Genomic DNA, 13,851 nt, shown 5'->3' with positions numbered 1-13,851 from the left:
AGCTCCCCAGAGACAACAGCAAAGAGAGTAACCAACACCCAGGTGGGGTGTCAAACAACCAACAGTCATGTCCAGCAAGGGAGCTACAATTCAATGACTCACCTGCATGAGGCCACACCAGGGGAATTTCTCAACCTTGCCTAAGGACTCAGCAATGCCCCCAGACATGCCTGGACTTGTGTGTTCCCCAAGCACATGGACTGAGGGTATAAAACAGAACAGAGCAGGCCCATGCTTGGCCTTTCTCCTGCCCCCACCTACGCTGCAAGCAACAAAGACACTCAGATGACTGAAGACTCCAACAGAAAGGACTGGCCCAGGTTTCAAGGGTGAAATCTGTGTACTATGAACTGCAGTATCCAGTGGGGTGAGAAAAACTGCTTAATCTAGTTGTTGCCCAGTCTAATAGTGTTGATAGTTTAGACTGCGTGCTTATATTTTGTTTCTTTTGGTAGCTAACTCTGACTTTTTGCCTGTCACTTAAAATCTATCTTTTGTGGTCAATACATTTGTTTTACTGCTATCTTTACCAGTGAGTTTGCCTGACGTGTGTGGTAAATCTGCTCATGTTTGTAAAGACTGGTGTATGTCCGTTTTCCATTGATGAAGTGGTGAACCAATTAATAAACTTGCACTGCTTGTCTTCCTAAGGTACAAGGCTGGGAGCTGGGGGGATTTGCCTGGTGCCTTTCTCTGTGTGATTCATGAGTGGCTCTGGCAGCATTCATGCAAACTAGCTGGGTGTGCTGAGTGATCACAGCTCCTGAAAGGGTTTTCTGCTTGTCACTAGCAAAGTGTTGTGAGACACAGCCAGACAGGAGAGTTTAGGGAGCATAGCAGTCCCATGGTCCCAGGCTGCCCCCTGGGGATCCCGTCACAAAAATATCACACATTAGACTCCATTGAACTAGGAGCCCAAATCCATAGTTTAAGAATTGCCTTCTGCATTAGCAAATCAATGACTTAAAAGCTTTAAAGTTCTTCATGTCGCTGTGAATATTTTATACCACCTATACTCTAACAGCAACTTTATGCTTTTGATGCTTAAATTAATCTTGTTTTCTCCAAAGGTTTGTACTTTTTAACCTCAGTTCTGCTAATGGAAAAAGAAATCAGAAATCTTCCAAAATCAGTTCAGTTTTTCTTTCCTTACACGCCAATACCTTAATGGAGATAAGTGATTATTTTTGGAAAATATTATATAACCCACTGAGGTAGTCCACTGCTCAGACTGTCCTCATTAAAATATTTAAATTGTGTTTTGAACATGCACAGAGTCTATTGGGCTATCATTCTGACGTCATTATTATTAATTATTTTGATTAGAAACATAAGAACTGACATACCAGAACAGACCAATGGTCCATCTAGTGTGTTATCTTACCTCTCTGATATTAGCCACTACCAGATGCTCCAAAGGAAGAGATAACACCTGCACAGTGGGCAACCCTACAATAACATGCCTTAAGGAGATCATAGAATATCAGGGTTGGAAGGGACCTCAGGAGGTCATCTAGTCCAACCCCCTGCTCAAAGCAGGACCAACCCCACTAAATAAGCCCAGCCAGGGCTTTGTCAAGCTGGGCCTTAAAAACCTCTAAGGAGAGAGATTCCACCACCTCCCTAGGTAACCCATTCCAGTGCTTCACCACCCTCCTAGTGAAATAGTTTCTCCTAATATCCAACCTAGACCTCCCGCACTGCAACTTGAGACTGTCATCTACTCCTTGTTCTGTCATCTGCCACAACTGAGAACAGCCGAGCTCCATCCTCTTTGGAACCCCCCATTCAGGTCGTTGAAGGGTGCTATCAAGTCCCCTCTCACTCTTCTCTTCTGCAGACTAAATAAGCCCAGTTCCCTCAGCCTCTCCTCATAAATCATGTGCCCCAGCCCCCTAATCATTTTTGTTGTGGACTCTCTCCAATTTGTCCACATCCTTTCTGTAGTGGGGGGCCCAAAACTGGACGCAATGTTCCAGATGAGGCCTCACCAGTGCCTAATAGAGGGGAATAATCACGTCCCTCGATCTGCTGGCAATACTCCTACTAATGCAGCCCAATATGCCGTTAGCCTTCTTGGCAACAAAGACATACTGATGACCCATATCCAGCTTCTCATCCACTGTAATCCCCAGGTATTCTGCAGAAGAGATATCTCTTCCCATTTGCAGGTACCTAGTGGTTGGCTTATGTCTTGAAGGATGAGGGTTGGTATCTTGTAAACATTTCTGTCCTGTCTTATGGACTTGTGAATATTATTGAGATTGGTGCAGGGTCCGTCTTTTTGTTCTGTGTCCCTCATGCTTAGCAAACTGGAATCCTGGTCCGTGAGTGAGGCTCCTAGGCACTTTCGCAATACAAATAATAAAAAATTATATTAATGACAAAACTCTTCTGAATATCCTACTAAGCTACTTGCTTCAGTAATATCTTCTGAATCTGAATCTTTGCCAATGTCACTTAGGGCTCAAACAAGGCTATCTTGTGTTGCTATAAGATCCCTCTTTTTATAAGGAGAGATTGTTGGCTAATTGCTCAACCCCCAACTGGTCCCTCTCCTTTGATCTGTCCAGCTTGGCTGACCTTACCAGAAGTTATAGGTCTTGCTGGCATAGCTTTCAGGGTTATTGGAGCACACAAGCTTTCCCACCACATCAAAGTGCATCCACAGGGAAGGTTGAGTAATATCTTGCAGCAGTGAATTCCACAGGTTGTGTGTTACCAAAAAAAAATCACCTGGACAATCAGGCCACGTATTTTTGGTGCCTAAATATGGATTTAGGAGCCTAACTTTTGGCTCCTGTTTTTGAAAATCATGTCTCAATTCTTTTTTCTGAGTGGTTACAGTTAATTTAGCACTCTCAATGGGGTATATAAATAGTTCAGGTTATTTCTTCCAGCGTGTATTACCTTGCATTGAATTTCATCTACCATCCTGCTTACTCATTCACCTGGCTGTGTTAGGTCCCTCTGAAGTGCCTCACAATCCTTTGGTTATTTGACCGATCTAGATAATTTTGTGCCAACTGCAGATTTTGCCACTTCACTGTTCCCTGCTCCAACATACTTTTCCATGTCATTAGTACATAGTTAGTAGTACCTTGTTACATGATATACAATATCATTACATACAAAAATATGTTAAAGAATGTTGTTGAGGTTGCAAAGTCAAGCATTCAAAAGTTAGAAAATGCCAGAATTATGAACAGTTTTTAGAGTGGGGGAGCTGTGCCCCCCCTTACCCCTGTCTGCACCCCCTGCCACCCCTTAGAGCTGGGGCTGGGAGCAGGGCTGTGGCTCCGAGAGGTGGGGAATGCAGATGGGGTAAGGGGGCCGAGGCAAGGGCCGGGTGCAGGGACAGCAGCTGGGACCCCGGGTGCGGGGCCGGCAACCAGGACCCTGGGTAAAACCTGGGGGCGTACAGCATTCCCTGTACCCATAGTTCCCAAGCCTGCGAAAGGAGAGACATTTTTTCATTTTTATTTCTCCAGATGTAGGGCAGGAATTGCTGGGAGGGAACGTTACCAGGGAAGAAAAGACTCCCCTGTCCCCACAGCTTGTGGCTGTGGTTCTCTGTTTCGGTAGAGAGACACTGGGGGGCATACTTGGTGCACATGGGACATGTGACGGGGGGCTTAGTGAGGCAGGCAGAATGCTCCCAGTTTGAGGCAGTGAGCTGATGGCAAACTCTCTGGAGCATTATGCTGATCAAATGGTGATTTCTGAACATGTAACTTGGCCGATGGATGGATTTCCATGAGGACAGCCAAAGGGTGCTCTCTGACCCGACAGCTATCCTCTGTTACATTTCAAATTCCTGTTGCAAACCCAAGGAGGCCTTAGCATCGACGCTGCTCCCCCTGAAACACATATGCTGTGTAGTCATGTAGAGTGATGCTCACTGCTTTGCAGTGGCCCAGGGCAAAATCTAGGCAAGACTTAAGTGGGATCGAAGAGGTTGTTGTAGTCCATGGGATGTCCTTCCACAGAGGGTTGAGTTTCACCCAGACCTTCCAGCACTGTAGACAGGCAAGGAGATGTAAGAGTTGACAGCCCAAGCACTGGCATTCATTTTACAGTCAGAACATACCTAACAAGGTATGTAATATAGGTAAACTTGCCACGGATGGCAATATGCCCTCCAAAGTTGCTTCTTAGGACAGCAGAAGTATTTTAGTGCCCCGTGAAACTTGCTTACATTCTCTGTTTAATGATGAATGATGCCATTTTAATTCAGTGCATTGCTTCTGCAGAACAGAAATGGCAGCCTGTTCCATGCATTGTTGTGTAGATCTCACTGGAACGAGGCCCAGCTGCGGCCATGACAAGTTTAATTAGGCAGATGTGTTGAACAGGCACCTAAAGAAAACTGCTGGCAATAGCACTATGATTTATGGTGTCATTCATTGTCCTAAGGCATGGCGCCTTTGTGCACTCAAAAGATTGAGGCAGGATGGCACCGCTCTGTCAGCACTGCTCCCGCACAGGGATAATCAAGGGTTGAGTGTTATAGGAGTGAGTCCTATTAAGGTAAACCCATGTTGTGTAATTTACTAACCAGCCAGTGCATTTTGCATCTTTTTGCTATATAGTGTACTTAATACACAGTGTCATAAAATGCTTGAGAATCAGCACAACAGAGTAGGCAAGAGAAAGAAGGATAGTTTTACTGAAAATGTTAAGGAAAGGAAGTGAGTCATTGACTGGGTTGGTGGGTAAGAATTCCAGATGGGTGGGACAGCGTAAATCAAAGGACGACTGCGTTCATGGGGTATGACTGAAATTCATGTAGCTATGTAGCTGGCTTCTATTTAGCTGTTTCAGTGCTGTGGTACCTGGATTAAAGCTAGCTCAGACATATCTACACAAGTGGCAGTCAGACCCCATGATTGTCATGTGGACACAGAGTTGTTAATGTAGGTTCTATCAGAACACAGGGCCCATTCCCAACAGTTGACAAGAGAGTGTTGAGACTTCAGCGAGAAACTGCAGAACTGGAATCAATTTGCAAACTTGACACCATCAAATTAGGCCCGAATAAAGACTGGGAGTGGCTGGGTCACTACAAAAAGTAATTTTCCCTCGGTTGATACTCACACCTTCTTGTCAACTGTTGGGAATGGGCCACATCTACCCTAATTGAATTGGCCTCGTTAGCACTGACCCCCCCCCACTTGATAAGACAACCCCTATCTTTTCATGTGCTGTATTTTTCACTCCATGCATCCGATGAAGTGGGTTGTAGCCCATGAAAGCTTATGCCCAGATACATGTGTTAGTCTCTAAGGTGCCCCAAGGACTCCTCATTGTTTTTTAGTAGAATTGTGGCTGCTCAGCATCAGGCCATTTTTATTTAAATATTTAAATATGGATTTAGGAGGCTACTAGGTTTGCAACATCAGCCTTAAGCGCTTTTTATGTACTTAAATGTGAATAATAGCCCCTGGATTGTTTATTTTGATATTAACTGCATTTATTTTATGCTGTCCCCATGTTTTCAGCCTGCTGGGTCAGATTTTTGTATTGACAATGTGTAACAGCATCATGAAAGTTGATCGGGGAAGCAGGAAATTTTGGCAACTGGGTAGGAGTCAGCGGAGGCATTTGGTAGCTGATGAGATTGGGGTGAAGGGGTAAGCTGAATGTTTCTGCAGAAATGATCAGCAGCAAGTTAATTAAATTATAATCTGTAGGTTAGGCACTCTGCCTCTTTCCCTCCCTCCCTCATTTTCATTACCTCTGAATTCAGCTTGCTCTCTCGACAGCATTCTCTTGCCTTGCAGTGCAGAAATCTGGTGACTAAGCTTACAAGCTGATGCTCTGTGTGGCTGCGTTACCTTGTCGAGGCTACCCAGCTTTTTCATGATGAGCCTGATTCTGCCTTCAGCCACACAGGTTTGGCCTGAACATCGTCCCAGGACTTTGGCAGGGTTACTCTCCCTTTACACACTGTAACAGAGAGGAACAGGCTTTCCCCATGTATGCAGCGTTTTTAGTTTTTGCTTTATTATTGTTTTCAGAGAGTGAACATAGATGCTCGGATTAATGCTCTGCTTTCACTTTCTAGTTCCTCATTGTGACACCATCTTGCACCAGCTTCTGGGGAAATGTTAATTGACTCTATCTCCATGCTTTAGACAAGATGATTAATAATAGCTCTCCGAAAGTCATTTCAAGGAAAGAGCTACAACTTCAATGACTGCTTTCGGAGGGGATTACTGTACTTATAAAGGAAAGAATAGGAAGGAGGCACTAATCCAAGTTCAAAGAGCAGCTCCACTTTTCTAGGTAAACATCTGTGCCGGTTGGGTGACATGCCACATATTCGAGTTGAAAATTTCACCAAAAAATAAACGAAGCTGTTTAATGAGAGCTCTTGAGACTGCAGGGTGGCAGCACTGCTTTGAAAGTTTCAGCTGAAATGCTAGTGATGGTGCATCTACAGCTCAAACTTTTGCAGAAATGTCCTCGTGGCTTCACTAAGAAGCATGGCACTCGGAGACTCTTAGTTGTACTTGTCCCGTGCTTATCTCCTGTTTACAGTGCCAAGGTTGGGCGGGCTGACTTCTGTTGGTTTCTTGGTTTTGGTACCTAGACTGCTAGACAGCTCAGGTCTAATAACTACTTACTGGTTTGCCTGTTTCCTTTTTGTTCGTCTTTGCAAATGACAGTGCACAGTAATATTAAGTCACAGAATCTGAAACATATAGGGCCAGATTTTCCAAAGAGCTCAGTGCCTATGTAGTAATTTCTGTACTCTGGAGGGTTTGGCAACACAGGATTATGTCCTATCATCACTCTCAGTGTTTGGTTGTGTAGATAATCTGCATGGAGCCTCAATACCTTGAAATAGAGTGGCCAGCTTTTAAAAAGTGCCCAGCCCCCTGCACCTCCCTTTGGGCATTGTAGGAGCACTTTGGAAAATCTGGTCTGGAGTTTATAAACTGGAGCTTGGTTGTAATCTTGTCAGCAAGGTGGATGTGGCACGGAGGGGATTTGGGAAGTAGATGTATTCTGTCTTAAGTGACAGGTTTCAGAGTAGCAACCGTGTTAGTCTGAATCCGCAAAAAGAAAAGGAGGACTTGTGGCACCTTAGAGACTAACAAATTTATTTGTGCTTAAGCTTTCGTGAGCTACAGCTCACTTCATCGAATGCATCTGATGAAGTGAGCTGTAGCTCACGAAAGCTTCTGCTCAAATAAATTTGTTCGTCTCTAAGGTGCCACAAGTACTCTTTTTCTTTTTGACTTAAGTGACTGTCTCTCTTTCCTTGAGCATAAGTTATTTTGTATTATGTGTATTATTGAATTGCCTGGGAGCCCGAATCATGAACCCCATTTGCTAGGTCCTGTACAAACACAGAACAAAAAAACCACGCACCATGTCCCAAGTTGCTCACAATGTAAGACAAGAGACAACAGATGAATACAGACAGGGGAGTACAAGGAAACAATGAGACAATATTGGTCAGCATGGTAAGCTGTGGTCTTTGCACACCAGCAGCCCGAAGAACCGATAGAGGTTACTCCTGTGGCTTCCATTTATTAACATAACTGTCAATCACAATTTTTCACACCAAATAATACACATGTGTGATGGCAAGCGTGTCTAATACGTTCCTGTGTTCACCCTCTTAAAAGGTTTTGTACTCTTCTAGAAAGACTCCATGGAATTTCAGCTGCAAGTGTGCTGCTGCGGGATGATATTTTGCAGATTTGCTGTTTAATTTGTTCAGTGTGTTGAGGCTCCATGCAGATTAACTAAACAATCAAACATTGAAGGTGATGAGAACGCCATGCTCCCAAACTCTCCGAAGTCCAGTAATGACAGATTACCTCAGGTTTTATATTATCAACATGGCTTTGCAGAGTAAATGTAGAAAAGTTTGTTCCTTGTCCTTAATATTATACACTGAGACTTTCAAAAGTAACAGCGCCCCCCAGAGAGAAAAATTAACAAAAAACCCAATAGTCAGTCCGCGTTAATAAGCGAAGGTTTAATATCTCGTCTTCTGCAGCCTACTAAATTTTCTCCGAGCCCATTAGCAGTGCTGGGTCTTTTGCTGACACAAGGGCCTTTTGGCTCTACTTGTCGAGACTTCTCACAGTGTTTTCTCTCTCTCATCATGATATCCTGTGTTGCTTTCGGGGGGTGGGGGAGGTGTGAAGTTTGTCATGTCAGTGGAGGTCTGCAGATGGTAGAGAGTGATCCTTAGTGGGGAGTGTGGAAGGCTCAGGGTTAAATATGGATGCCTTTCTGTGTGTCTAATTTAATGTTTAAAACATGAGACCCCCTAGTATTTCAATGAGTTTCTCAGCCAAAGAATGCTTGTAAAGTATACCCCAGTGCACCTTAATATGGGCGTTGCTTCGTTGGGGATTTTCCCATTGTTACTTTTAAACGGTTCTCTCTTTTTTTTTTTTAAATGTGTGGCCTTGTTGTCATTTTTCTACTGGTGTCATGTGTACAACCACTTCTGTTGCGATACTGAAATCCCTGGAAGAGCTCTGTCCAAAGTTTGATCCGCCTTAACCATTGGAGGGCTATACTTCTCAGTGTTAAATATGTATGTTGTACAAATCATTCTGCCACCAACAATTGTTTAATAAGCACTATTTTGTATTACCGAGAGAAGAGGTTTAAGGTCTTGGGCTCACGTGCTCTAGCCCTGTAACAGCAAACTTCATCCTTACCATTTGGCAAATGTTTGCTGGTCACATCCGTGATGCTGGTTGGCATACACAGGAACAAATGAAGCGCAGTCATGCTGGCATGAACTCCCTAGAGATAAAGCCAGGGAAGTAATCAGTGCTTACCGAATGGAAATGGGCCAAAACTAACAGAGAAATAAATAATATTTTCAAGCTTTTAAGGGGCTATTAAAGCAATGGACAGTAAAAGATAAGCATTAAAGATACTAGTATCTCTAAAAGTCACTTTCCTTCCAAACCAATGCATGTCCCACAGAGACTGCACCAAAAGCAGGTCTGGAGTGAAGGACCGCTGCAGTTATAATCTGTGTAGCTGCATTTCTACTAAATGTCAAAGTGTAAAGCGTTCTATGCTGTAATTTATCAGTAAGTTCATTGTCATATGTCTGACAGGTATATGGTTAACTTTGCAAAAGCATGGATGAAGGGAAACACAAACAAACATACTGGAAATGAAAAAAGACACTCCTTTTTCCGTCATATCTGAGTGCAAATCGTACCGCTTTCTGTGGAGGGCCTGTAGACAATGAGTGACCATGAATTAGTTGCATCTACTTTTATGTTTCCTGGTAACTCCTGAGTTATGGGAAGAGTGGAGCTGTAAGCGTGCGGGACTCACCCCTGCGGCGCCTCCTGCTGGTGTCCTGGGAATTAGCTCTACTTCCAGCCTTGGAGCGCCCTCTGCAGGCCGGTGTCCCGCTTACGCCGGGCCCCCATGTCCCTCCCAGACCCGGTGCCCCTTGTATGCCAGGGTGCTGCCCCTTGGCAGTAACCCCTCACTTGCAGGGCAGTAACCCCTCACTTCCTCCCCGGGGAACCACCAGCCCCTACCCCTCCCTCGCTTCAGTCGTAGGCTCCTGCCAGTCACCAGCTAGCCCCGCGCCCTGCGGCAGACTGCAGGATGAGCCACTCATCCCAGGCAAGGTTGGGTTTGGACCTGCTGCCTCTGCCTAACCTTGGGCTGTTCCCTGCCACCCCAGTACCGGTTGGGCCTAATACTAGGCCGCAGCCTGGGGCTTTCCTGGCTGGAGCTCCCCAGCTCCTCAGGCCCCTCCCCAGCCCTGCTCCAATCCAGGTACTCTGCTTAGGTCCCTGCAGCCAGGTCCCTCCCTCTCAGAGCTAGAGAGCGTCTCCTGAGCTTCATTCCAGCAGCCCCTTCATAGGGCCAGCCGAGCCTGTTTGGGGCATGGCCACAGCTGAGGCTGCCTCCCAATCAGCCCAGCCTAAGGCTCCCAGCCCCGGCCCTCTCCCAGGGCTGGCTTTTAACCCCTTTGGGCCGGGAGCAGGTGACCATCCCGCTACAGGAGCATATTCATTTAACACTGGTTTCCATTGACAGCTCTGATGGGAAAAAGTTCTGCAAGCCATTTTGTGCAGAAACTGTTGAATTAAAATAAGATCCAAAACATTAGCTCTTATTTCTTACTGAGCTTGACAGTTCAACCAATACAAAAACCTGGTACCCTATAGTTGATGTTGCTCCCCTGCTTAATATAACCGTTATACGGACTATATAACAGGGACATGTTTTATGAGTATTCAGATAACTGGTTAAGGAAGGTTATGTAAATATTTTTACCTTTTGCGGCTCACCTGCTCCATTATTGACAATATTGATGTGCAAATTTCACCTTCCCCATTTCACAGACAACCTGATCTCCGATCCACAAAACTCAATGGCACGTTTGTCAGCATGCATGTCACTAATGGAGCTGGTGAAAAATGCTGATGATTTTTGTGGGAGATTGTAAAATTATTATTATTTTTCAAAAATGTTCCCCAAAACAATTCAGTTCTTCCATAACCTGGGCTTTTTTGTTTGTTTTAAACCACTTTTTTTGGAGGATAGGGGGAAATTCAGTGTTCAGAAACTAAAAAGGCAGAAGAATTATTCCATTGACTTAATGCTGTCTACCCTGGGGGTTCGGTTGGTTTAATGGCATTGCTCAGGGGTGTGGATTTTTCACATCCCCGAGTGACGTAGCTGGGTCAACTTAACATTTTAGTGTAGACCTGACCTTGGACTCTGGAATTCAGGCCCACTCCCTCAATCCAATATGGCCCTAATCTGCTGATCCCCAAAGTATGCTTCAAAGCCTGCCTCTTTTCTATGGCCTTGGGAAAGAAGGGGCTAGTTTAGGTTGAGCTCAGTGTAATGTGGGTTGGAATTATCGTCTGGAGTGAGTGTCTTCTCCCCGCGGTGGTTTGGGAAGCTGCTATGCTTATATTTGTTCTTTAAGCTGTCTGTCATATCAGAGGTACCTGGAGCCTTTGGATAGGCAGTGTCTGATAGCCAAATAAATAACATGTTTTACACTACTTATTCTATTGCCTTCAGTATGGCCCATGGAGATGATGGGTATGCAATTAAAAAACCCGTGGCACTGAGCCTCAGAGCCCAGGACAGCTGACTCTGGCTCGCAGGGCTCTGGCTGCGGGACTATATCAAACTGCAGTGTAGATGTCTGGGTTTGGGCTGAAGCCTGGAGTTCGGGACCACGCGACAGGGGTGGGTCTCAGAGCCCGGGCTCCAGCCTGAGCTCAAATGTCCACATTGCAATTTTACAGCCCTGCAGCCCAACCCCCCACGAACCCAAGTCAGCTGACCAAGGCCAGTCACGGCCATGCCACTGGTCTTTTATTGCAGTGTAGACATACCCAAACCAGGGCTCTGACTCAGGTTTGGTGTGTGGATGGAAGGGAAGCTTGGGCTCCATCAGTTTGACTTGGGTCAGCAAGCACTCAGGACCCAAGTCCTAGGTCCCTGTTAGGGGAGTGGATCAGAGCCTAAATCTTGCATGACTCAGATTCAAGCCCTATCCTTTTGCAGTGTGGATGCAGCTCAAGCCACAAATTGGAGACAGAAGGTCTGCATAGAGCAGTATGGACATATTGGCATCTCTGTGAGACACGGGTCCAGTAACTGTAAACCCAGGTTTACAATGCAGTATGGATGCTCAAGCACAGGCTTGGAAACACCAAGCCCAGGTCCCACAGATCTGGGCTCAGTGTACAATGTAGACATACCCTACAGATCCCAGCATGAAGTCTTGCTTCAAGAGGCCTGGCCTGCCACATAGATCATTACTCAACTGCAGATCCCAGTATTCATTGGCTGCATCTCTGTATTGACTATAGGAGCATCATTTTAGTTCTGCATAGGTTGTGATGTCTTGTGTCTGGGAAGTCAAAGAAGTCTTGTTTCCTTCTAGGGTAAACACACCAATATAACCAATTCATATCTTCTCTTTTTCATATATTTTAAGTATAATTCATGCAAATGAGAGATTTTTTGGTTTAGAAATCGTTTAGTCAGGTTCTGTCTGTAAATGTTCTGGCTTGCCTAGGTCTACTTCAATTAGCATGGTTTTCTCTTTTGAAAGCAGCCTAATCACCAGTGCTTTCTTTTCTCTCTTTAGCTGTGCCTCCCAAATTGAAGGAGCTGAAAAACCAGGAGTCCGCTGTGGGTCAGAAGCTAGTGCTCAGGTGTGAAGCCAATTCCGAATACCCCGCTCTCAGATTCAAATGGCTAAAGAATGGAAAAGAAATAACCAAAAAAAACAAACCGGAAAATGTCAAGATCTCCAAAAAACAAAAGTAAGTACAGTGATACATCTTGCAAGCTGGGCTGGGGGGAGAAAGTGGAATTATTCCCCAAGCACTGGGAGTATTAATGATCTCAGCATTCACAACTGAGTGCTGTGAAATAAGGAAAGAGAATTAATGGAAATAGGTTATCTCTTTATTTTCACTAGGACTTATATATTGTTGTCAAGTAATAACAAAAATGGAATATCTCATAACGAATACTCTATTTTTTATTCCGATTGTTGTTTTTTATAGTAAAGTGCAGACATTTTTTTAAACTAGTAAATCTTGGGTGCAGGCCATTGATAAAATCTCATGTTTGTTGTTGAAGTGCCAGATTGTTTGAAACTATCAAAAGGAATAACGTTGAGTCTTGCATTGGAAGTTGCTAAGTGTCTCCCGTGACGTTCTGAGAGGCTTCAATTACCACTGGCTTTACCGGGGCACTCCAAACTAGAGCTGTGTGGCTAATAGATTTTTTCGGTTTCTTGTGAATTCTGAAAAATCAAAAGAAAAATGAATTTTGGATCGATCCAAAAATGAAAAGTTTTGGTATTTTTGTCCAATTGAAAAGTCAAAAAGAATTAGAATCATAGAATCATAGAATATCAGGGTTGGAAGGGACCTCAGGAGGTCATCTAGTCCAACCCCCTGCGCAAAAGCAGGACCAATCCCCAATTAAATCATCCCAGCCAGGGCTTTGTCAAGCCTGACCTTCAAAACTTCTAAGGAAGGAGATTCCACCACCTCCCTAGGCAATGCATTCCAGTGTTTCACCACCCTCCTAGTGAAAAAGTTTTTCCTAATATCCAACCTAAACCTCCCCCACTGCAACTTGAGACCATTACTCCTTGTCCTGTCCTCTTCTACCACTGAGAATAGTCTAGAACCATCCTCTCTGGAACCACCTCTCAGGTAGTTGAAAGCAGCTATCAAATCCCCCCTCATTCTTCTCTTCTGCAGACTAAACAATCCCAGCTCCCTCAGCCTCTCCTCATAAGTCATGTGTTCCAGACCCCTAATCATTTTTGTTGCCCTTCGCTGGACTCTTTCCAATTTATCCACATCCTTCTTGTAATGTGGGGCCCAAAACTGGACACAGTACTCCAGATGAGGCCTCACCAATGTCGAATAGAGGGGAACGATCACGTCCCTCGATCTGCTCACTATGCCCCTACTTATACATCCCAAAATGCCATTGGCCTCCTTGGCAACAAGGGCACACTGCTGACTCATATCCAGCTTCTCGTCCACTGTCACCCCTAGGTCCTTTTCCGCAGAACTGCTGCCAAGCCATTCGGTCCCTAGTCTGTAGCTGTGCATTGGGTTCTTCCGTCCTAAGTGCAGGACCCTGCACTAATCCTTATTGAACCTCATCAGATTTCTTTTGGCCCAATCCTCCAATTTGTCTAGGTCCCTCTGTATCCTATCCCTGCCCTCCAGCGTATCTACCACTCCTCCCAGTTTAGTATCATCCGCAAATTTGCTGAGAGTGCAATCCACACCATCCTCCAGATCATTTATGAAGATATTGAACAAAACCGGCCCCAGG

At 44.9% G+C, this 13,851-nt stretch overlaps 1 protein-coding gene across 10 annotated transcripts in view; it reads left to right on the top strand.

Annotated features, from left to right (window-relative positions):
* NRG1 (neuregulin 1) overlaps window positions 1–13,851 on the top strand; it is a 703,230-nt gene that overhangs the window by 493,695 nt on the left and 195,684 nt on the right. For all 10 annotated transcript variants that reach the window (XM_073345927.1, XM_073345922.1, XM_073345924.1 and 7 more), the window contains one exon: window positions 12,131–12,308. In XM_073345927.1, the coding sequence (XP_073202028.1) occupies window positions 12,131–12,308 (178 nt within the window). The remainder of the gene's footprint in view (window positions 1–12,130; window positions 12,309–13,851) is intronic.

Source organism: Lepidochelys kempii, chromosome 5, assembly GCF_965140285.1.
Source record: "Lepidochelys kempii isolate rLepKem1 chromosome 5, rLepKem1.hap1, whole genome shotgun sequence".
Lineage (NCBI taxonomy): Eukaryota > Metazoa > Chordata > Testudines > Cheloniidae > Lepidochelys > Lepidochelys kempii.
The sequence above is the reverse complement of the archived record's forward strand: the minus strand, read 5'-3'. Positions and strand labels throughout refer to the sequence as shown.